Genomic DNA, 25,072 nt, shown 5'->3' on the forward strand with positions numbered 1-25,072 from the left:
AATTTCATTGCATACATTGAGTGAACATTGTTTTAGTTATTGATTTGATAAATGGAGTTGTTATCTTGCTTGGCTAATTCAATTTCGAATTTAATTTAAGACCTCCATAATGTTCCCTTTTCTGCATATGACGATATTTCATGTTTTTATTTTATTGATAGCTATGATTTACTCTCTCTTGAAGATCCTCTTACCCATAAGAACATTTTAGTGGAAGAAGAGATTGATAATACTTTTTTTTAAACTCTCTCTGCTAAGGATGAAATTTTGATGGATGATGTTGATCTTTCTCCTAAAAAGGGTTTCTCTAATAAGGATATCCTAGAGGAGGAGGATGGTATCATAAACACCTTCCATAGTGTCACCTCACCTTTCATACATGATATTTCTCCTAGAGATGAAGCATTGATAGATAGTATTAATCCTCCTCCCAAAGCTTTTCTTACCCATTAAGATAATTTGGTGCAAAAGGATGACTTTATACCTTACTTTACTAATGATAACATACCTACTTTTCATTTTAATGACTTTCCCTCTATAGATGAACAATGAATTATTTTTTGTACCTCTCCTAGGGTATCTTATGTTAATACTCATGTTAATGCTATCTCTAATGGAGAGACAATATTGAAGAGCAAGATGACACCATTCTCTTGTCATAAAGATACTTTAGTGCAAGGAGGGCAAGGTCAAAATATTGGTATACCAATCTCTCTAGATCCTTCTTATTCTCCTATAGTTTACATTAATCATCAACAAATTTTAAGGCAAAATTATGTTATGCATTTCATTCATTATCTATCTCCTAGCATAACAATAAGCAAGAGTGAAGTCTTAGATGATAAATATCTTTCTTCCCAACTTACCAAAGAGGACATTAATGTTAATGATGGAAAGAAGAATCTTTTAACAAAGGATATCCCTTCTTCATCTATTCATCCTTTTGGCCTCTCCACATGCCCTTATGCAGTACATTACAAAGACTCTCCTCGTTTGTCTAATACATCTTTTTCTGACTTTTCACCACAACAAGAGAGTATTTTGTATGAGCTTCTTAAAGCCAACTTAATTAATTTACCTTTGAAAAATTGAAGAAATAATTGTAAGAAACATCAAGACAATCCTTATTTTTGCAAGTATCATCAAATCCATGGCCATGCCACCAATGAATGTCATGATTTGCAAAATAAAATTCAACAACTTATTGTAATTGGTATCATTCAAATACTTGATGACACTAAGTTGAACTCCCATCTTATTCCTTCTACATAGAATTTGAGTGTTTATTATGTTGCTCCTTACCCTATGACATTGGTATTTTACCTTAATTGGGGTCTCTTTGTCATGAGTGGTGATGCAACTTAATTTCCAATCATACTTGGACACCAACATAATAGTCATCATTTCTTGCCTCCCTGCTTGGGGGGAAAGGATAATATTTCAATTTTATCTCTTATTTTGGCCTTTCCCTTTATGAGTTGCTTTTTTTATAACTCGGTGTTCTTTCTTGCATAAAATTTTCCTTCATGCAAATTCGTTTGTGTTCCTTGTTTTGGACCTATTCTTTTTTTGAAATACTATGTCTCTTATGGACAATCTATTATTGGTGAATGTGTGCAATTATTCTCTCGAAGGATCCACTTTTCCCTTGGTTGAGTGGTATTTGTTTATGATACGATGTCATCTCTTGTGTGGAATTGTTTGTGTGCTCAAGGATTCTCTCTTATGCAAGATGTGTGCATCATTGGGTACAACCTCTTCCTCTCTTGATGATGTATGCCTATTTTAAACAACTCCCTCACTTGGAGCTAAAAAGTGTGTTATCCTTCATCAAGAATCATTTTACCTAGCAATGGGAGGAAGGTGTGAATTCTTGTTCTCCTTTGTTTTGGTCAATGATGTTATTTTTGTTCATGATCTCCTCTTGGAGGTAGATGTCTTTGAAAAAAGATCTCTTACTCCTTCATATCCCTCAAAAGGACCCCTTAACACTTGTTGCAAGATAATTCACAACTATCTCCTCCTTGGCTCACAAGAGTTATGCCTCTTTGGCTAGGATTGTATGTGCATTCTTGTTTATGGACATTTCCTTGGTGATTGAAGGTGGGTATCCTTGTTCTTCTTTTCCTTAAGATGCCACCATAGCTCTACACTATCTTAAGGAGGGGGCATATATGTGGCCTCCTTGTGTATTATAGCAGATTTCCTTGGAGACAATGCTTTCCTTGGTTACCTTTTTGTACCATTTTTAGCGGATTTCCTTGGAGACAATGCTTTCGTTGTTTATCCTTTTGCATCATTTTTGGTGGATTTCCTCGGATACAATGCTTTCCTTAGTTATCCTTGGGATGTGTTGACTAGAATAACACAACTTGCTAACCCATGGAATCCATGCTCTCTTTCTCTCTCCTATGTGATCCCATAGCATACCGTTTCTAGTTGATTGGCTCATGGAGTCTTGTCTCATATTTGATGTGTGCTCTAGCTCTTTCCAGGTAACCACCTATGCTCTTGCAATAGTATTATAAGGATCATATTACAGGTTGAGACATTTTTATTGTCGAGGTCTCATCAACTAGTTGACTTGGAGCCTTTTTTTTTTGTACTGGCGCTCTTTGTTTGTTTGTCTTTCTTTTTTGTGTGTCCTTGCATGTGGTTGTATGAGTTAAGATCCTTGGTTTGGGGGCTTGTTCCCTTGAACTTAGTGATATTTTATCTCTTTGCAAGCTTTCCCAATGCCTCTCTCTCTTTCTCTTTCTTCTACTTTACCTTGAGTATGTGTGTAGGCTCATACTCCCACTGAAGTAGGGGCTAAATGTAGCATCGCAAATTGCATCCCTATGCAATTTCATGCTCATGTAGGCCCTATTTCAGCATGTATGGCCTCATGCATCCAGTCTTATTCATCCCAGCTCAATTTCAAATGTCCTTCTGGCTTCTCCTCCCCATTTGGGACCTTGGGTCCAAATTTGGGGCCACATTGGAGGGAGCAAGGTGCCCAAGGCGGCCTACTCTTGGGAGCCATCCAATCAAGAGGCCATGCTCCGCCATGTTTGGCCCCAAATTTAAACCACATAACAGTCGGCATGGTTAAGCAGGAAATTGTTTCCTGTGTCGGCCTACTTTGAGTTTTGCACCTCAAAATGCTTGAAGAGGTATATAAGCAAGGTATCCTCCCTTATTTTGGGTAATCATGAAATACGCACAAAGCATGGGAGGAGAACTATAGGCAATTCAATTCAAGAATTCAAGGCATTTCATCCCACCATATTTTTCATTGTGGCAACCTTTAACAACCTTCATGCAAGCATGTCTTTTGTGATGTCCTTTTAGGTCTTTTGTGAGTCATGCTATTGCATCAGCATTTGTGATCACCTTCAAAGAAGCATTTGCATCATTAAGGTATAAAAGTATTTTTATTCTCAAATCTAGTCGTCGCTATATATCAGCATGCTTTCCTTTCAAGTTCAATTCAATTCAATTTCTTGGTTAATTCTAAAACTGAGGTTTGACTTAGGAAAACCCCTTTCTACCTAACTTTTTCCCTCTTTTTTGTGTGCAATAATAGGTGATGAACCCACAGGAACAAGTACAAAGCAAAAAAGTGGAGATCTATAGTCTACAATTCATTGGAGTTGAAACTGCCAAAAGTGGGGCGAGCAAATTGCTTCGGTCCCTCCACTTTTGCCTGTGATTTGTTATTTAAGTTGGTTACAGTCTTCTCTATTGGATCTCTTGTTGAAATTGGTCTGCTAGTTCATTGTCTCCATGTACACACATAAAGGTCATATTGTCACCCTATTTTACATATTTCTTCCTAAATTGCAGTCATCTTCAAATACCCCCATGACGGACCACTGAATTCACCTTGTGCCTAAGAACATCTTGGGCCAAGTAGATCATTCTCCCTCTCAAAGTGATTAAAGAAACAATAGGACTTAAGCTTCCTAGTTTGCCCATACAAGCTAGTGAACCCTATTTCCCCACATCACAGAGATTTGTTTATATTGAACCAAAGCACAAATTTGTGAGTTGCAAGATGCATAGAATTGCACTTGATTCATTCACACTTTCTTATAGAGAAATGGTTTCATCATGTTCTAGTGTGCATTATGAAGAAACTTGTACAAATTTTATGATTATCTAAAGACAATGGTTGTGTATAGACCACTTTCCCTTTATTGTAGGGTTGTAACCCTTGTTTCACTAAAACATACCTTGGGGTGACAATGCCAAAAATGAGACAAGGTCAATTTTGGTGCACTAATGTAAGTTGCATGTGGTGCACAATTTGTAGTGCATGTTTTTAATAATAACTTAAAGATATTGATTGTTTTGATTGTTGTAGATAGAGCCTTTACTTTTGCTCATGAATTAATAAAGATGTGAAGCAATCATACTCCTTAAAAACTAGTGAAGGTCCAAAGTGTTCTAGCAATATTATTGTTTGAATTATGGTCCTAGATGCATATGCTTTCAGAAGCCAAGTGATATTGGTCCTTGTACATTCACACTAAAAGGAGAGGTAATTGTTGAACTTGTGGTGTCTTGTCAAGAGAAACACAAAACATTACATAGTGAGAAAGTAAAAATATTAATAGTGAAGTGGTTCAATGGCACACATTGAAATGTATTGTGAAAGTTTGAGTTGGATTCTAGTTGAAATCACTAAAGTGTGGTTGTTGTCTAGAATGGTGCAAAGTTGGAGGAGCTTAACCAGTAGAGTAGAATTACAAAGAATTCATGTATGTAGTCTTAAAGAGAGTTGTAAGCTTTCAATTTGGACATAGGAATGGCATGTTACAAGTGTGGAGCTATTAGGGTAGGCCTTTTTTATTTCGGATGCTAGAGGCTGACATGAAGATGTGTGAATTTAGCATGTTACTAACAAGGAAGGATGTTGTACTTGTATATAATCGAGTGTTCCTATATAGGTTGAAGTAGATGTCTTTGTTTTTCTTAGGTCAACATGTTGAAATGGTGTGCAATGTGAACATTGTAGAATATGGTGAAATCAACAATAGAGGGTGGATAGTTGAAATATGATATGAATGTTTGTACAACTATCCAAATTTGGTCCTTCTAATAGTTATAGAAGCTAACCTGAAGACTAGTTTTTTGTTAGTTTTGAAGTGGGGCCCCATGGGATCAATTCCTTATGCTCAAATACTAATGATATAGTTGTGGCTTGAGAACTAAAGGACAAACTTTCAAGTAGTAGCAAGATTATGGAATACTAATGGATATAGATTTATGTCCATTAGGTGTTTGAATGCAAAAGCTCTATAAAGGTAACATGACACAAAATATTTGGTCATGCCAATCAAATGAAATGAATATTCTCCTTTCTTCATTGATAGTGTGAATATTCAAAGTTGCAAAGGTGATGGTAGGAAAGTGGGTTCCCATGATCATGCAAAGAATGCATCCATTCGATTTACCAAGGAACCCTAGAAATGTTTGACCCATGATTTTAAGAATCTCTATTTATGTACCAAATTGTTTAATAAATGATGTTAATTCAAAAGTCTTAATAGACCAATTCCATAGGACTAATTATAAATAATGCACCATATGACATCACAATTTTAACTTTTGGCATCAAATGTTCAAACCATGCAATTATATTGCTAATTTAGTGTACTATATCATTTTTTTGGCTAACAAATAGTTTTTCTTGTCATTACTAGAATTTAACATAATTCTACCTCTCACCATCATTTATGGTTTTGAATGATGGTTCTTAAATAGCCTACAAACAAACAAATATTGTTTTACAAATAGAACTTAAATTTGACAATCGACTCTACTTGTCAAGCCATTACCTGTGACAATCATTGAGTCGTCCTTCAAATGTTAAAAGATACCTTATTTCATTTAATTCATATACAATCCACACACACACACACAACATATATATATAGCACATGAAAGGGGACACACAAAACAAAGCTCAAATGTCAATGAGTTAGTCTCATCCAAAACCAAAATGAACTTTTAACCTTCAAATGCATATCAAAAGATAATAAAAAGCATACAAATGGAAGTAAAACAAATGAAAAGAAGAGATAAGAGACTCCCTAAGATGCTCCTATTATGCTCTTGATGGCTCTTCCTTGTTCTTCTCCCCTCCAAGATCTAAATGCTTGCTTGAGTATAGCTCTCAGTTTTAGCATGAAGTCATGGATGCCAAATGGAAGATTGAATGTGGTTGAAAATAAACTTCTATTGCTATACAAATGCACAAAATAGAATTGCTATGAGAAACCTAAAGTAGAAATGTCTATGCAACTATAATATCAATGCTAAGAATGCTTCCTCCCTTCGCTTGAGGTTGAGGATTCCTTTTATAGGCAAAATGGGCAATTGAAGGGTCAAGATTGATTTGGCTTAGCAAGGTCTAGGATTGCATGAGGAGGGTTTGATCCTCAATCCATGTTTGCAACTTCCACTAATGCCATGGTGACAAGTGGCATCATGAGAAGGCTTGAGAAGAGAGGGAAGAAACATTAAATGCTTGAGAGGACATCAGGGTAACCCTAGGTGGTTAAGTATGGTTAGGTTAATGGATAAAGCTTTTATCTAATGGTTAAAGGAATGTGCGAGGGTTAAAGGGTTAGATTGGTCAAAGCATTAAATGCTTGAAGAGACTTGAGGGTTAGATAGATGGTTGAGTTAGAGAAAAAGTCTCTAACCAAGGGTCAAAGGGGGGTTAGTTGGATTAAAGCCTTTAAGGTTTGATGAGACTTTGAGGGTTAACTTGTAGAAGGGAGAAAGTCTTTAAGGCTTTTGTAAGAGCCTTAATTGTTTTAAGAAGTGACTCCTTACTAATCCTTAGTTTAAGAATGTGTAAATGCTTAGGAGGGGATTAGGCTAATTTAGAAGGGATTGGAAGAAATTAGAAAAAAGGTTAGTGTGCAAGTGGGTATTGTAGGAAAATGCAAGTGGGTGAGGATAAAGAAGATTTTAAATAAATAATTCATTTATTTAAAATAGTGGTGCAACTTGCCTTTTTCAGGAAAATGCAAGTGGATGTAGATTGAAATGAATATGCATTTATTTAAATGTGTGCAACTTGCCTTTTTAGAAAAATGCAAGTGGTGGAGATTTAAATAAATAATAAATATTCATTTATTTAAATAGAAATTTAATTGGGGATTTTAAATAAATGTTTTATTTATTTAAATGAGGAAAGGGGGTAATTAAATAAATTGATAGATTTATTTAACATTTGGACTATAGTTAGTAATTTTAATTTAAATAAATTTATGAAACTTATTTAATTAAATTGGTAGAATGAGTTGAAATGAATTAATTAAATGTAAATTTAATTAATAGAAGAACATTAGTACATTACACAAATATGAAATATTCTCCCCTTTTATGTCTTGATATTTCTAAGAATTTAATTAGATTTTACAACAAAAATATTTATCTATGACTGCAACCATCAAATTTAGATCTATTAACTACCAACATTTATTGTCTTATTTGCTTTTTTGTAACCATCTAATAATAGATATTATTTCATTTTTCAGACTATAAAAGAGCATTTTTTTTAATTATTTGAAGTGACTTTAAGAATATTTATTTACATAAATTTTAAAAAAAAATAGATTTAACTTTTTTTTATTTTATAATTGAAATAAATTTTGCAATTACAAGAATTAATATAAGTGCCTTAAATACATTCCTCTAAAAAATGTTAAAAATATCAATTTTGAACTATTTTACTTATTTAGAAATCATTTTATTTTACTTTTGAACTATTTAACTTACTGCATATTTACATAAATTCTATATACTATTTATTTTGGAAATATTATGTTGAATATTGAATGTTAATATTTAACGTTTAAATAGCTATCAAATTTAAGGTAAAAAATTAACTGCTTTTTAAACACACCCTGATAGTTACACTCTACCCCTTGCTGCCATTGTAGAATACTTTTTGACATTAGCAATAAGTGTTTAATATTTATAAATAAATTATTTATAATTAGACACTGAACTAAATGCAAACAGACATGTTTCAAATTTTGATGTACATATTATTTTTATTTTGTGCGTATATATATATATAATTGCATTGAGAGAATCTTTACCACTCCCTGCATTGCCTCTATCTCACTCCAATTTTTTGTTATTCCATTTAATATTCATCTGCGAGCTTCTCAAATATTCACAACAATAGACCTCGCTGCCTAGCTCAATCAAATTGGAAATGATCAAATCCCCTTTCTACTAACACCATTGCTATGGATCATATTCTGCATCCTTCTATTTATAAAAATAGCCCGTGTTACTCAATATACCATCTATTTGTAAATTGTTTTTCTATTGAAATTGCTAAAGAATCTTTGCTTTGGTTCTATATGTTATCTTACCCAAGTGCCTTTAGCTGCATTTATTTAAAAATACTGATAACACAAAACTGTGTGTAGTCTTGAGTCCTACCAGTTCAAAATCAAAATAGAAACCAATTTTTGCCATATTTACCGAGGTTCTGCCACCAACTCACTTGGACCACTTGCAGTTTATTTTTGCTTCACGATATAACAAGATTGTGACTTCTTAGCATTTTGTATGCAATGGCCTATAACTTTGTTATAACATTTTATATTCGTAACTACAAAACATAGCATCATGTAAAACTCATTAGGAAGATATATACAACAAAAACTTGAGAGGTATACTCCAAGGAAATTCAATAAGTTTAGAAAAATATTAAATTATTTTATAAATTTCAGATAGACAAGTAAAGAGGTAAATTCTGATTAAGTTCTCTTTCAAGTAAATTTTACATCATATAAAGACACATAAAGACCAAAAAAGACCAAAGGAATATCAGATCTCCAACTAGAAAGCTAGTTAGAAAAGTATGATGAACAGATGTAATTGCAGTGTCTCTTTTTCTGCTTTTAGGCATTTGAAAGGAATTATCATGATACATGGGAGGATAATTTCCAGCTCCAACAATACTGCTGAACAATCACCGGAGGAGACTTACCATCGCTGCACTTTTTCTGGCCCGCATAGATGTTGAACACGACATGCTTCATTAATAATACAACAAGATTGCAGTTAAGGCTAAGAAACTTTACGTGAAAGATTCTTGTAACCACTACCAATACAAGTCAAAATTACGGTGCCTGTTGTTGGATCTGGCTTGATATTAAACTGAATGCCAAGAAACTCCTTGATGTGGCGCAATGTTTTCATACCATAAGCAGAGAGCTTCCCAACACGGACTTTTGAAACATCCTCTGGGCATAATGCGCAAAGAAGAAATAGTAAACCCTGCAATTAACACCAAACTATCACCCTGGAAAGCAACATAGTTGGAGAAATTTATACAATTGTGCAAGCTACAGTTATTGGACAAAAAACCTGAAAAGGAATGTTATTACCTGGTGTGTTGAATCTACCACGCCACCCTTCTTGATTTCTTCAAGAAGCATCATTGCACCTTGTGAACCAATATCTTCGGGAAGCATTGGGGCTTTCTGATTCTCTGCATCAGAAATATCTCCACTTTCTTCACTCATTGTATGATTGGCAGCACACTCTGCTGATATAAGGCAACCAGTAGTAGTCTCAGCCACTAATGATATGCCATAACCTGGAGATCTTCACAACAAATTATACGATCAAATCAGGAACCAAGACAAATCTTTAATTTAGACACAAAGGAGAGCAATCAGAACGTCACAAACAATACTTCCCAAAATTATTTCTTTAAATAGATAGAAAGAAAAGCTTTTTTAGATTTTAGTATTGAACTTCCTTTGAGAGAGCATGTTGCAATAATAATGGAAAACGAAAATAGTTGAACAGTTTCCGATAACTATAATTAAACAAGCATATAAAAAAGTAAAAGACCATGGCTAGAAAGAGCTCAAAGTTCGTGAGATGACAAACAAGGTTAATGTATTAATGAAACCATAACAAAGCAATGACTCAAAGTCAAAACAATCTGATGTTAAATAATAAATATTTTTCCATTCGTTATAAACATATTACAGAATGTACGAAGATGATGATGGGAGGAACACCTGGACAATGCTTTCAGAGAATATCACTATTGCCTTCATTAGAGGAGCCCTTCAATACGTAAGACCATCCAGATGCCCCATAGGAAACATAAAAATTGTTTTAAAATAAGTGAGATTTGGATTACACGCAAGAATGAAATTTATATCAAGAAAAGAGAATGATACAAACTTCTTGCCACCTGAGCAAGAAAGGATCATATGCCCTACTAAAATCTACAACAAATTTGCCAAGCAATAGCAGTATGCACAAACCTATATTAAGCTCGTCTAGAAACCTATTAAATTCCATGCTACACAAAATCTCTTTTAGGTCCTTTACAACGTGATCTTATACTTTATCAAAGTGGTGACAAAATATATTGGGTGATTGTGGGGACTATCTGAGGAAATCTGATCTGCAAAAGAAGAGAATGAAGCCACATGAACTAACATGTACTTCCTTTGCACTGTAGTATTTAGCTTTGATGGTAGATGAGGAGATGGATGCTTGCTTCTTTGTCCTCCAGCTCATTGGGCCAAATCCAAGAGAGATGTGGTCAAATGTGCTCTTCGAGTTATCAAGATCCCCTGCATAATTAGTGTAATGCCACTTTTCTCCCAGACTAAGTATTAGCAGCGGATTTGATAGATTAAAATTAGATTTATGACAATTTACAAATGTAATATTATTAAAATAGATGTGAATAGCTATGTAAAATAACCAATGTAAACTATACATGTAATGTCCCCTTTTGTAAATGCCCTAGTTTTTGCCCTAAAACCACAAATTCCATTCAAATAAGAAATGTAAAGTGGTTAGACGTATAACTTTCCCAATTAGATCCTGATTGAAACCCCTCAATCATATTAAATATAAGATCAAACTTTCCTACTAGGGTTAGGAACATTATCTTAATCATCATTGTAATTTACAACTTTACATAATATGAATGTGGCTTTCCTTCAGGCTTAACCCAATGACCCATCCACGCTATGAAGCTAAAGGAACCTTGAGCCTATCCATCAAGTTCAGGGGCACGGAAGTACATCCATCATTCAGCCTCCTCACTTAACTCAAATGGACCACCAAGCTACTTGCTTTCCTTATATGTCCACATCTCCCCTCCGTAGCGGAACGTCAGATTGGATGAAGCTTAAAGGAATCTTCATCATCCTTATATATATATATATTATATATATTAGAAGCAATAGATTATCTGCATGTCATTCCTATTTCATTCAAATGAAGGACAGTAATAAATCAGCCAAGTCATTAAGCATTATCTTCATACCACAATATTAGATGATTATATAACTGCTGATTAATAAGTATGTTCTGGGTCTGCACTCTTATTAATTTGAATGATTTACTTCCTCGTTAATGACCCTTGGTGTATATATGTACTTGATTATCTATTCAACACACCCCTTCTTCTTTGCATTCAGCCTTTATGTATATCTTCATTTTTTATTGAAAGGGCTCTTAAAATCAAATCGCACCTCTTGCTTATTAACTGCTTTTTAATTGTTTGTTTATTCTAACCAAATCGCTGTAGTATTATATTATTAATCACTGTTTCAAAGTCTTGTTAATACACATCGCACCACTTGAGAATCTTATTAGAATTGCACCCGTTTAGATATAAACCGCTTGTTCATTATTTATGGTTTCTCAATTCTATCATAATCTCAATATACCCGATGTCTAATCTTCTTTTCTGATCACTGCATTTGTTAGTTGTTTAATATAAACAAATTCTATTTATATTGCCTTTGCTGTTAATATGTCTGATAGGTGCATTTTGTTGGTAAATACTAATCACTGTCTATGAAGAGTTTCTTTAGTCAAATTGCACTTGCTTACTAATCAAATCGCCACCACCTAATTGCAAGTCACTTAATTCATGGATGAAGTTCGCCAAGCATCAGGGTGTTAATAAGATTGCTGCATATTGATATTCTTTGACATTGTGGATCACTGCCTAAGTGGTTAAAATTTATGAATATTTATACAAAGCTGCTCTTAAACTTATCATCGCTGTTCCATACTAGTCACATTTGGTATATATTATCAAAAGCATCGGGGTTGAATTGGATTGATAGGATAGAGTCAGTATTTTCTTTCTATTTGCCTTGGCTTGATTAGATTACAGAAAATTGTGAATTTTCTGAATCTATTTGATGATTAATATGTTATAGCTGGGGTCATGACAATACATGTGGATAATTTGGCAAAAATTTCTAAAATAAATAATTAACATGGTAAATGGAATAACACAATCACATATTATCATCGAATTCACATATATAGTATTCCCAATATCTTTTACTATTAAGGGTCTCCAATGCTTATCTTAATCAAGCACTTGGAATGATTATTCTCACCCAAGGAGAATTTCAGTGATCTTGGCCCTCGTAGCTATGGCACACTCCAAGAAGAACCACTTCTTATTGGAAATCAACACACATGCTTCCAAAGCAACCTCCCTGGCCAGGACAATCTTGGGTGTACCCCATACCCCAAGTTGGACACACACTATGTGCCACTTCTTCCATGCTCATAGCCCACCAAATCACTTTCTTCTTCCTAGAGTGATCTCCATGTCCCTTTCCGAGTCTCCCATAACTGCTTTATATAAGCCTCACGGAGTGGTTTTCAAACCATCACACCCTTTCACAATGGTTGTCTTTAATAATTGTTTAATAAATATGTGTATTCCTCCCCTTTTAAAGGTGCTTATATGAATACTCTTTATTAATGCTCATTTTAACCTGAAGATCATATTATCCTTTTATTTTTGTAACTCCTTTAAATGCTTTCATAACTTTATTTTCACTCTGGACTAAAAGTTTCATAACAATTAGAGTCATAGAATCTTGAAAGAACGAGAATACTGTCTGTTGCATAATGAACTCTAAACTGAAGAAATACATGCTTAGTTATCTGAAGATGACTAGCACAAGGTGTCTGCATGAACCTTGAAACTACAAACAGCAAAGAAAATGTCAGTTCAAGTATGCATGTGGTAAAAAAGGATCTGCACAAAAAGCCATTACTCCATTACCCACAGGTACATAGCTTCAAGGTTCTCCAGTATCTTCTGTAGGACCTTGGGGGCTGTGTGTAGTGTGGTGTTTAATTGGTTTGGCATGTCTGTGGATGGGGTCATCCTTTTTTAAGTTAGAAATCCAATGGTGCTTTTCCCCTCATATCAGCGATTATTATGGTCAAGTCGAAGCTGGATAGAGGTGGTGTGAGATCTGAAAAATTATTTTCAATTTGTAGCAAAAACTTTGTAATTTGTCCGGATAAACAATGTGAGATTGTTCTATCTGTGGAAAAGGAAGGTGAGGCAGCTGTGTCTGCAAGGAAGTTTAAAATATAGTAACACAACTATGAAATTCATTTTACAAATTGAAGAAACTAGGGTTGCTCTGCCTCATTTAAATGCCAGAGTTCTAATTTATTTAACTCCTGATTTTGAAATTCCAGATATTCTCGAGTATACATATTGTAGACAATATTGTTAAGTGTTAAATTGAGCTATTAAAGAGTTTAAATGCTCCTTTCTTGTGCAAAAAGAACACTCTTAAAAAATACGGCCCTAAAATTCCTCAGTTTTTTGATAAAGCTTTCAAGAAAGAGGAAAATTAGAGTAAGGAATCTTCGGATAAAAATAATAAGGGAGATAAAAATTGGAAGGAATAATCAACCTATGAATAACAGACATGGTGACAAACAAGATGCGAATAACAGTGAATTGGAAAAGGAAGAAATGATCCCCACAAACAGTGGACCTTCTGAGAGAGCTTTGCTGAGTAAAGATATGGCTCCTCCCATATTAGACCTACTATTTGAGGGAGATTATGTTGTTTAAAAAGCTAAATGTGATAATAGGCATAGCAGTGCTCTTGACAAATACAGGATTACAAAAGAAACTGAAAACCCCTTGAAACAAAATGCTCAGTAGTTAGCCTTGGGGAAAATTAAAGCCAGAGCTGAAGTTGAGGAAAAAGCAAACAAGTGACCCCGCCACCCAGCACACCGCAATGCTACTGGGCAAGGAATCTTTGAAGGACCTAAGTAATTATGTAAATACCGAATAACAATAACCCTTAAAGGCAAAGATTGTCTTAGATTGTATTAATCCTCTATCCTCAAAAAGTTATATGGAAATGGGCAAAATTGAAGATTTGTCTTCTAAAGAACTTATGAAAAAGAGGAAAAAAGGAGAGCAAGAATCAAATGGCAGGAAACCTGTAAAGAAAAGCAAAGAAAAAATGCCAGAACTTTTTGATAGATTATACAAGAATCAAAAGTCTGGGGCTTGCAATGAAAACTCTAAATGATTATTAAAGTTGTAAGTTGGAACATTAGGGGACTGGAGTCCCTTGACAAAAAATATATTCTCAGGATCTTTTGTAGAAATAGATATAATCTTGATTTTCTTTGTGTTCATGAAGTAAGTTGGATTTCAATTGGATTGTGTTCTAAAATTTTGTCTGGAAGAATGCTAAGGCAATTCACACTATGCATGATAAAGGCAAAGATGGCACAAGTATCTTGATTAACAATAAAAGGATTCAGTTTGTTGTTGAAAGTGGCTATTCTCCATGCAATAATAAACTGGTATGGGTAACTGTGGAAAATGATAATTGTAAATTTGGTATCTACTCTATTTATGCCCCTAATGATTATAGGGATATAGTTGTTTCTTCTGGTCTTGAATAGCTCACTGTTTGCCAAAAACTCCTTGGATCATTAAAGGGGAATTCAATATGATTGAATACAAAAGAGGACAAAATTGGGAGCAAGGAAAATCTCTGAAAAGGCAATGAACTATATTTCTGATCCAGAATGAAAAGAATCCACAACCTTGTCAATCCTCTTGAAAGAGGAAGATGCAGAGACAAACATATTTGGTTCACTTGGTGCAATAATCAGAGCCAAGGAAAGAGAGAATATTCTAGACTTGATAGATTTTATGTTACTAAAGATGTTTGGACCTTATAATAATAACCCCGTCCAAGTCATTTCTACTACCATGTCAAACCGCTCACCAATCGAAACCATCATTTCAATTGGGTATGTTTATGCAAGGAAGGAGGGTAAGGGACCTAACATGTTGAAACTGAATCTCTCTCTGCTTAATGATCAGAAATACTTAGGAGGGACAAGAACTGTCACTAATTATTAAGAATGTTAAAGAGAAGGCTCTGTTATCAAGAGATGAAAATACCTGATCTGTGCTTGAGAGATATTTTCAAGATTGTGGGTAAGAAGAAAACACTAGCCAAAAAACATTGAAGAATTGCTCAAGGAGGTCTTGAAGGCTAAGGGTCAGCTGCAGCAAAATAAGGATGATCAAAGGCTGCTTGATAGTTTGATTAATTCCAAGAATCTCCTCAAAAAACTACAGAATTATAAAGCTCAGGGCGCCAAAGTCAAAACACAAATTAATTGGATCAAAGAAGGAGATAGAGGTTCAAAGTATTTTTTCAATGTGCAAAACAATTGGTCCAACTGACCATGGAGGAATGATGTCTAGTGACATCAAGTTTATGGAGGTGGCATTTCAATTCTTCTATCAGTGTCAGTTTTCCTCTAAAGATAACAATCAATGTAAGGAGGCGAGAAAATTTTGTTAAAAAGTGATCCCAAGAAAAATCAATGAAGAAGATACCTTGAATCTGAGTAGAGGCATCACAAAGGAAGAGGCCATTAATAAAATTAATTCATTTAGTGATGGTAAAGCTCCAAGGAGTGATGGTCTACTAATTGAATTATACAAAAGGAACATCGAGTGGATTGGATAAGAATTATTAGATCTCTATTAGAAGGCCTTTGAGAAAAAGATAAATAGAGGTATCATCAAGTTATTCCCAAAAGATAGTGATAAGTCTTTGATAAAAAACTGGAGACCTATTACATTGCTTCCTATATCTTATAAAATCTTGGCAGAGACACTTTCTAGTAGATTGACTAATATTTTAAAAAGTATTGGCTGTTCAATAGCTGGTTTTATTATTAAATTTCTGAATTTATATTTTTTACTGTTTCTGAGTTTCTAACTTAGAAATTTACTAAATGATTTTCATTCTTTGCAGATATATTTGCTCCATTATCTCACTTGTTGTGCAGGTCATAAGATATGTTGAACAATCTCTCCTAGCCTTGGAAAGATTTATGAGAAATTTGACAACATGCTCGGATAGATAAAGCATGCAATTCATAGCGAGTACCCTAGTTTGGGATTTATGAGGAGCGCATTTGGCCCATTGTGACATGGCTGTGGAACACTATGATCACCCCACTTCATATGGTAGCCTATGCTCTAAATCCGAAATGGTATACAGAAAAACCTAGGAGAGTGCCTCTGATATTGAAGAGGTGAAAGAAGAATTCACAAAGGCCTTTGGAAAAATGTATACTGAGTCTAGCATACTCAAAGCACAGTGGCTAGCCTTTGTGGATCTTCCTGGCCCAACATTCAGTAGACCAGAGGCAAGGATGGATAGAGCTACATTAGCTCAAACCAACCCCATTAAATGGTGTACATGGCATGGCAAGAATGCATCAGAGTTGAGGATGCTTGCCACTCGTCTCCTTTCACAGGTTGCTAGTTCCTCTGCTGCAAAGAGAAATTGGTCTACATATAGCTTCATCCAGTCAGTCAAGAGGAATAGGTTTACCTCTAGATGATCAGAGAAGTTGGTGGCTGTGGATAGTGCCTTGTAGCTTCAAGATTGACAAACTCTTGAGTATCATCAAAGTCCAGCTGAACATTGGGTTTGTTGATCGCAAAGATACTACACATGTTGATGATGAAGAGGCATATGATGTATTGTTTGGAGTTCCATTGGATCCAGATGAGACAGCCTCTCTAGTAGCAGTGACTCAAACTCCGATTTTGATGCAGTGTTAGGAGATCCTGATTAGGGAGAGCTGAATATTTCTATATTTTGTCATTTTGTAGTTGAAGCTTACAGCCTTTGGGCATTTTGTTGTAATTTTTATATAATAAATACGCACATTGTCAATGAATGCAATCATTTTTTGTTAAAACTTAATTTGTTTGTCACTTTCTATGAATGAAGATCTCATTCGAACTCTAAATATCATTTACTAAGGTTCTATGATGTATATAATGATTGCCTTGTCAATGCTATCATATGAATATTTGAAATTTTCTATATTTTTAAAATTTTCACTACAATTTTAATTGCCGCCCCCTAAAAATGGCCTTTCTACCGTCTCCATTCCCAAAAACGTACCCCCGTTCCCGTCTTGGAAACTTGGGGTTACATAGGTTACAAAAAGAGAAATAGTAATTTCATCATTAAGTGCTACAAACTTAGAACAGATTTGAATGACTATAAAAGCCGAAAGCGGTTCATAGTGAACCATAACAAAAAGGAAAAAAGGCATAAGACTACACATGGTCCTTGTTTCATGGCTTCGCAGATTACTAAACATAATTAACCCTATTGTTTGATGAGTTGCAAATCCCTGTACTCTGTAATTTACACTACAAAATTATGAGTATGCAGTTACAGTAGAAAGGGCAGATGGTGTCTTTGATACCATTTTTACAATGGCTTCTATGACATCCAAAATGTCAAAAATGTTATGCTGCTCGGAAATTAAGTATAACTTTTCGAAGAATTTTACATGTTCACATGGCCACAAAAATAATTATAAAAGAGTGCAATGTTCCGAAATTTGGCATGCATCTTACCTCCCTGAAAGCTGGCCCGAATAATGATCAGTGAAAACATAAACATCGGGTAACAGTCGGTTCAGAATAGCACGAGAAGCATCTACCATGCGATTAGCCATTTGAGGGGATATTCTTGTAGAATAAGCTACTCCTCTAATTCGTTTTACCATACCCTCATCAACCCATGTGACAGCCTACAAAACCAACTCAGTCAAATGGTCTAAATTGAGAACACATAAAGGAGTAACAAAATAACATTCATCCTTCATGTGATACATTATAAATAATTGTAACTTACTGTCAAACTATTTTGCACAATTGGAACTTTTAAACGCACTTCTCCTCCTCCATTAGGAGGTGCCCCTCTACTAACAATTTTCAGTTCCAAGTCCTCCAAAGGAATGCCAAATTGCTTAAGAATGGGCAATGTTGTAGTCCGGAAAGTATCTACACATGGGTCCTTATCATCATTTGTAATTCCTGCAATGAAACAAACAGCTTATCAACAGAAAATCAACATATGGTTCTTTCACAGTAAGTGGTCCTGTAATTGACCAACTTCAGGAGAACTTGAGTTCAAATTTAATGTCTACTCGATAGGCAAAATATTTATAACTTATGAAAAAGACCATCAATCTAGCATTCCTGTGTACAACATCATAACTTTTCTCAGCAGTAACACCACAAATTAATATCTTTCTCATAGTGGCCACATATAGACAACTTTATTTTAAATCACCTATAATGCACTCAAGACAAGTAAGAGATCATATGAAAGGAAAATGGAATTCAAAATGCATAATTACTTCAGGTTAAAGAAATACGTTAGCCATAGTATAAAAACTCAGTGATTACTTGGGAGTCTGTTTGGCAGGAGATCAACTCGCCCACAGTTCACAAAGATGAGTTTCAAGTGAGTACTTGCTGAGTCCATGGTACACCTTGGCAAGAGTATGAAAAGGCAGCCGGAAGTGCCAAATGCCCTTGGAAAATAAAAATTTCCCATTTGCACACTTGGGTTTTTAGCTCAAAAATATGCTAAGACTTGTTTCTCCTTATTTATCAGTTGTCATAAAATGATCATCATCATATTGAAAAGGTTTCCAATGGCAGTTCTTCCCTAACATTTTTTTATTATATTTTTTTTTCTTCTTTTCTTTTCTATTGTCAACTCCTTATCTTTTCATTCTCTACATTTGTGGTGCAACTATGAAAGAATGACATTCACTAAAGGTAAGGCACCAGGCAAGGCAGTAAGGGTCCTACTTGGAATCATTGCATACTAAGATATAAAAAAAGGGTAGAATGACTTGCACTATTCTAGATTAATCAATCATCTCAAATACCACCCCCACACAAATCCCTAGTCAAGATGTAAAGTTGTGCAATCAAGTGAAGAGAGAAGAAGCATTAGAGATGAATACCCTGCATAATAGCTCCGAGAAGGAAATGACAGAAAGGAAGCTGACATAGGAAGCACTTGCAGCTGGAATTCCCCCTGGATCAGATAGAGGCTCTTCCACTGCCCCATGAATTCACCCTTCATCCACTGAACAGAGTTCAAGCTGGTGCAATTCATGAGACTCCTATATTCATCGCACACAACCTTCACTCAAAATACTGATTGCCAAGAGAAGCACCATTGTGCAAGAATGAGCTGCTATTTTTTGACACTACAATGGCATACCTTTCAATGTGACAGAAATCCCACACTGCAAGAAAATGATAAGTGCATTCAACCTGGCCTGCACAAGGTTCTAAGCCACCAATTCTTCATGATTTCAATAAGTCCTTGCTAAAGGAAGTCATTAAAAACATGAAGGAGACAAGAGAAGAGCAAAAAAAGGGTTTCAACTTTTGATGCATGGGTTGATGCATTGCAGGAGTCAGGCATTAATAGACTTTTTTGAGGCTTCTAGAGGCACATTGTGTCACCAAACAGATTTCTCACATGAAATGAAGAATGTGAAACTTTATGTAATTTGCTTGAAGGAGAGTTCTTAAAAGTGGACAATGAGAATGTTGTACAAGTTGTAATTGGCAATGCAACGAGATATGTAGCGGCAGGGGATTTTTCATGACCCTTGCATCAATCTCATGCTTGAGGGCATTGAGGAAATGGAATGGGTGAAATATATGGTAGAATCTGAAAAGAACATTACAAAAAAAATTACAATCGCACATGGATGCTTAGCTTGATGAAAGATCATACCAAAGGAAAGATGCTTGTGCAATTAGGAGTCATCCAGTTTGCTATAAACTTCATCCCATTCTAGAGCATTGCAATAGCACTAGCATCTTTTAGGTGATGCTTATAAGCCCTTGGGGCTTAAAGTCTCCGTATTCTAAAAAGGAGGAAAGGGAAAAGGTGATGAAGAAATTATTTGATGATGATGACAAGTTCACGAAGAGCACAAATGATCCTCGAGTTAACTTACAAACTTCGAAATCTCAATTCTTTGATTTTCTTTTTCCTGTTGTTATTTACAATATTTTATTGAATCTAATTTTCAAAATTAAAAATATTTTAGGTGATATAATCTTTAGTCATGTTTCCACTTTTTCAAGTTGATAGCTACAAAATACCCCAGTCGGTTAGCCCTATAAGGCCCTGGATAGGGCCAAGAAGGCGATCCGGTAATTTTATGGGGCATATGAAAAATTGTAAAGACAATCAGCATGTATTTGATCTGGATAGAACAAGTAGTTCAACCCGCCAACACATGCAATAAGACCCTAATCAAACACCAACCACTCATCAATATCATACTAAGACATTTTACAGGTTGTGACTAACACAGCACATCTTTGTAGATTTGTTGGCATGTTGATTTAGGGGGTTCACAAGTACATATTTTGGACTTCATGTCTCCATGCATCAAAGTTTTGAACAACATATTTAAATAAATTGAAAAGATAAATTGGATGAAAACAACAGTGGCAAAGGTTAGACACATACAGATCTTCACTTGCAACCACCACAGCCCACTTGCTCTCTTCAAGACTTTTTTGAACAATGAATCCATAAAATCTAAGGAAACTAAATGTACCAACTACTTCATCTTGCTAGAGAAAATGCTTGAAGTGAAGGGACCTATAGAATTAATGATGGTCAATGCTAAGTTGGTTAGGTGGGTAGAGGCCAACACAACTAAAGAGGAGAGTGTGAAGCAAAAGATCCTTGATTATGATTGGCGGCCCCCTATCAGTTAAGAAATTAATACTGTTTGTAACATGTAAATTTTGTTTATTTTTTATTTTAAAAACTTTATCATTCTTTCTTTGTCATGCAGAAACATTTGCTCATGTATTAATCATTATGCTAGTGAATAGGTATGATGATACTAACTCTCCTAGTTTTGAGATTTGTGAGAATTTGACAGCATGTTAGCCAAATGAAGCAAGCAACAATTCACGGCAAGAAAACTAATTTAAGATTTTATAAGGGGCATGCCCAAACACTAAACACTTGCTCCATATGGCAATCTATGCTCTAAATCCCAAATGCATGCACCATGGATTGGAAGAATACCTCTTTTTGAAGATGAAGAGGTGAAAGAAAGGTTTATAAAGGCCCTTCAAGAAATGTACAACACTAAGGAGGCATGATGATAAACTTTATCAATCTCCATGCTCCAACATTCAACAAAATAGAGGAGCTCCAAAATTCAACGAGCTAGAGGCCAAAATATATAGGGCTATACTAGCACAAAAAAACCCCATCAAATGATGGAAATGGGATGATAAGGATACAATGGAGCTAAAAATTCTTGCCACTTTCCTCCATTGCTAAAAGGAATTGATTCACATATAGCTTCATTCAATTTAGCAAGAGGAACATGTTTACCTCTCAATAAGCAACAATGTTGGTGTGGGTTCATAGTACCTTGTGACATCAGGATCAACAAACTCCTGAATATCATCAAACTCTAGCCACAACCTGGAATGTCAATCTGAAAGATGCCACACAGATTAATAGGAGGCACGGGCAGGATTTTCCAAAATTCGTAGACAAAGATTTAGCGCAGTGGTAGGAGATCTAGTTGCTATGTTGCTTTTCTACACTTCTGTCAGTTTATAATTTTAGCCTTTAGGCCTTTTGTTGTACTTACTATATATATTCATTGACAATGAAAACAATAAAATTTAATTAATTTTGGTATCAACTCTCATAATTCTCAATTCAACTCTATGTTATGTGATATGGTTCCATAATGAATATGATAACTTATAATTTGAACAATTTAAATTCCCTTTTTCCTGAATTTTCCCTATTTTTAATTGTCTACCCTTGTTGACCCCAAATAAAAGGCCTCCCATCCCGTCTCCCCAATCCTAGGAACACCATGAGAACATATAAAATAATAACTATGTCATGTGCACTTCCTACCTGTCAGCCTAAAGTATGAGAAAACTTCATGATATTACCCATACGTTATTTGAGATATTGTTTGACAGATTTGTATGACAATTTTGTTCATAAGACTTGTAAGCTAATATAGTCCTAAAATATGTAGACCGATGGGTATGACTTAAGTATATGATACGGAAATGGTCATCAAATAAGTTAAACTTGTTCTTAGAAAGGACACCACAAAGCATATAGTTTCAGGATTGTCTGGTCGATAATCAGGAAAATTATTATTCTTAATGGAAAAATCAATAATATATTGTGTAATGAATGAAACCAATGTTGTCACCAAACCACATTTAGTATTACATATCTAATAGATTTTAATACACTTTCAGATGACAAGAAACAAGAATTGGTGACTTAAAGGCTGGAGTTAATTATCTGCCAACCTTGTTATGGTGATGGAAAATCTGTAATGTTGTAAATGTATATAGTACTAACTATAAAAATAGAGATTGAAAAAAATTATGAAAAAGGACTTGTTGGGAGTTGCAAACTATTATCTACAGACCTAAACTGGTAATGCCAGCAATGCAAATCTAAATATTGATATGATGGTTGCTCAAGTGCTGAGAATGAATTTAACTCTAAATGCTCATCAAGGGGTATCTTAAGACTTGTTTAGGCTTGAATTCCAACTTCTTGCATTTTTGCCATCCTAACGTCATGCAACTGTCCTGTATGCTTAGCGAAAAAAACTACAACAATCATGGACTGTCGTCTCATTTGGACAATTATGTTAAGAACCGATCGTGCTAGGTTGGTAATGAACATGTAAAGAAGTGCGTGGCAACCAATTTTAAATGTGTGACAAATTCAGGGCTGCAACCAATGATAGCTTGTCCTTAGTTATTGATAGGACGAATAACCATATGATAATAAAAAGAATTATCCTTACAAGAGAAGATGGAAATCCAGTGATTAATGTCCATACCTTTGAGTGTAATAGCAAGGGGTTTCTTGCCAAAAAGTCCAAGAACAATCAAAGGCTCCAAGAAGTAGCCAATTGACCTGGCCGTACCAAAATCATGCGTCAAATACTTTCCACCAACAAGTACACCGGGCTTGTATCTTAGCTTTGTCCCTGCAAATACTTGTTAAGTAGCTGAATCCTGTATATGTAAAAAGTTGAAATTGACGAGATAAGATAATTACCCGTTTCGTTGATCTCCACAGCACAGCCATCACTAATTTTCTCCATAAGACGGAGAAAGGAAACCTCGTAATTTCGTAAGCCAGGGGATGCATCATCAGCGCGAATATTTTGAATACGCAAAGTAGTGCCAGACAAGGAAGACAATACCACCCGCTGACGAAAATGCTCCGCCCCCTGCAACTCTATACTTGATGAACCTTTCACCATTTTCACCGTAACTACAATGCCCTCTAACTTGCAGGGTTTTAGCTGTTTCGGGCCCTTTAGGGTTTAAGCGTTTCAGATTGTTTTATGAGCTGTGTTTTACGGGCCAAAGATAACCTTAAGAGTAATTTTAATACTAAAATTAGAAAAATTGAAAATATAATATTTTAAGGTGTTTTTAGGCTTAAAAATAAAAAATTTGAATAGATAATATTTTTGGAAGTTTAATTGTTGTAAAAATAAAGACTTCTAGTAATATTTAGGTTAATTAATGTAATAAGATGGATGGTCAAGTGTTTGTTAGTGGATGATTTCAAATAAATTCTTTCGGGTCAATAGTCCACTTCAAATTATATTTTTAATTAGCATGAGGAAGATTTAAAGGTATATCTTTGGATTTGAATTCATGATTAATTGTAGATAATAAAGTAGTTATTGATTCTTCTCTATAGTAGAAAATAATAATGTAATAAGGCAATCAAAATTACAATCAATCTAGATATAAAATTGAGTCGAGAAACAAGCACTAATATGTATTGAAATAAATGCTACAAATGACAAAAAGGATAGAGGTGTTTGGCAATGTATGCAACAATGGATGTATATTATAGTGTATGCTTAGTGATCTGTATTAGATATATGACAATGGAGCTTTGGTCGACTAGGGAATGACCTATGCTCTATCAAGGTTCATATTTTCATGTATAGTGTAAATCTAGAAATAATTTCCTTTAATTTGGATTTCTAGTCTTGAACTTAGGGTTTCTAATTTTGAGGAATTTGTTCACTTTTGTACATTGAAAATGGTGGTGCTTAAAATCATTGTTGAAACCTTTTATGGTAGGAAAGAGAAGTCAAGTTGCTTCACATTTTGTTCCATAGATAGACCCCTTTGTTTGGTTTGATGGTGTTCGCAATTATTGGAGGCATACCAACTAGATTGCAAATGCCTATTTATTTGTCCTTAGGATTATAGATATCGATGTAATTATCTATATGATTATGTTTTGATGGTTGGATAAGAGATAGATGGATGTCTAAAGTCATATTGGGCTTTGTCCTTATATACAACACCTTGTCATTCAAATTTGAAAAAATTCACTCTTGAGTTGGTAATTGATAACTAGTTGAAATTAGGTTAGATTGGACCTATGATCAAATTTTATTTTGGAAAAGGGGGTTCAAAGACACCCTTGCAAGCTTGAACTACATTTAGGGCCACACCTACAATCTTTAACTAATACTAAGAATAAGAAGATTAAGGATGGAATTTAAGTATATTGTGGAATTGGACTCAAGGTTAAATCAAGTCTAGGATGAATGTCAACTCTTACATGAAAAGATATCATTAGATACATGGAATCGTGTGATGAGTCTTAGTTTTATGCCTTTATTTGCAGTCGTTTTACCATGCTTAGGACTCTTATATACTTACTGATGGGACTTTATATTATGTTTTGACTAACTTTTTGAACCTGTTTGATGATCATGTTGTCTATAGTTTGGAACCTTTATTTTGACAAAACAATGAACCTTATGAATG

At 34.7% G+C, this 25,072-nt stretch overlaps 1 protein-coding gene across 1 annotated transcript; it reads right to left on the reverse strand.

Annotated features, from left to right (window-relative positions):
- Positions 1-8,751: 8,751 nt before the first annotated feature.
- Positions 8,752-23,630, reverse strand: LOC131060997 (probable RNA 3'-terminal phosphate cyclase-like protein). The gene is made up of 6 exons (XM_057994495.2): positions 23,325-23,630; positions 23,104-23,253; positions 18,054-18,235; positions 17,774-17,949; positions 9,411-9,630; positions 8,752-9,300 (listed from the first exon to the last, which is right to left on the reverse strand). Exons 1-6 carry the CDS (start codon positions 23,530-23,532, stop codon positions 9,091-9,093), a joined length of 1,146 nt encoding a protein of 381 aa, XP_057850478.1. The 5' UTR covers positions 23,533-23,630; the 3' UTR covers positions 8,752-9,090.
- Positions 23,631-25,072: the final 1,442 nt, after the last annotated feature.

The sequence above is a fragment of the Cryptomeria japonica genome, chromosome 9 (genome assembly GCF_030272615.1).
Source record: "Cryptomeria japonica chromosome 9, Sugi_1.0, whole genome shotgun sequence".
In the NCBI taxonomy this organism is placed as follows: Eukaryota; Viridiplantae; Streptophyta; class Pinopsida; order Cupressales; family Cupressaceae; genus Cryptomeria; species Cryptomeria japonica.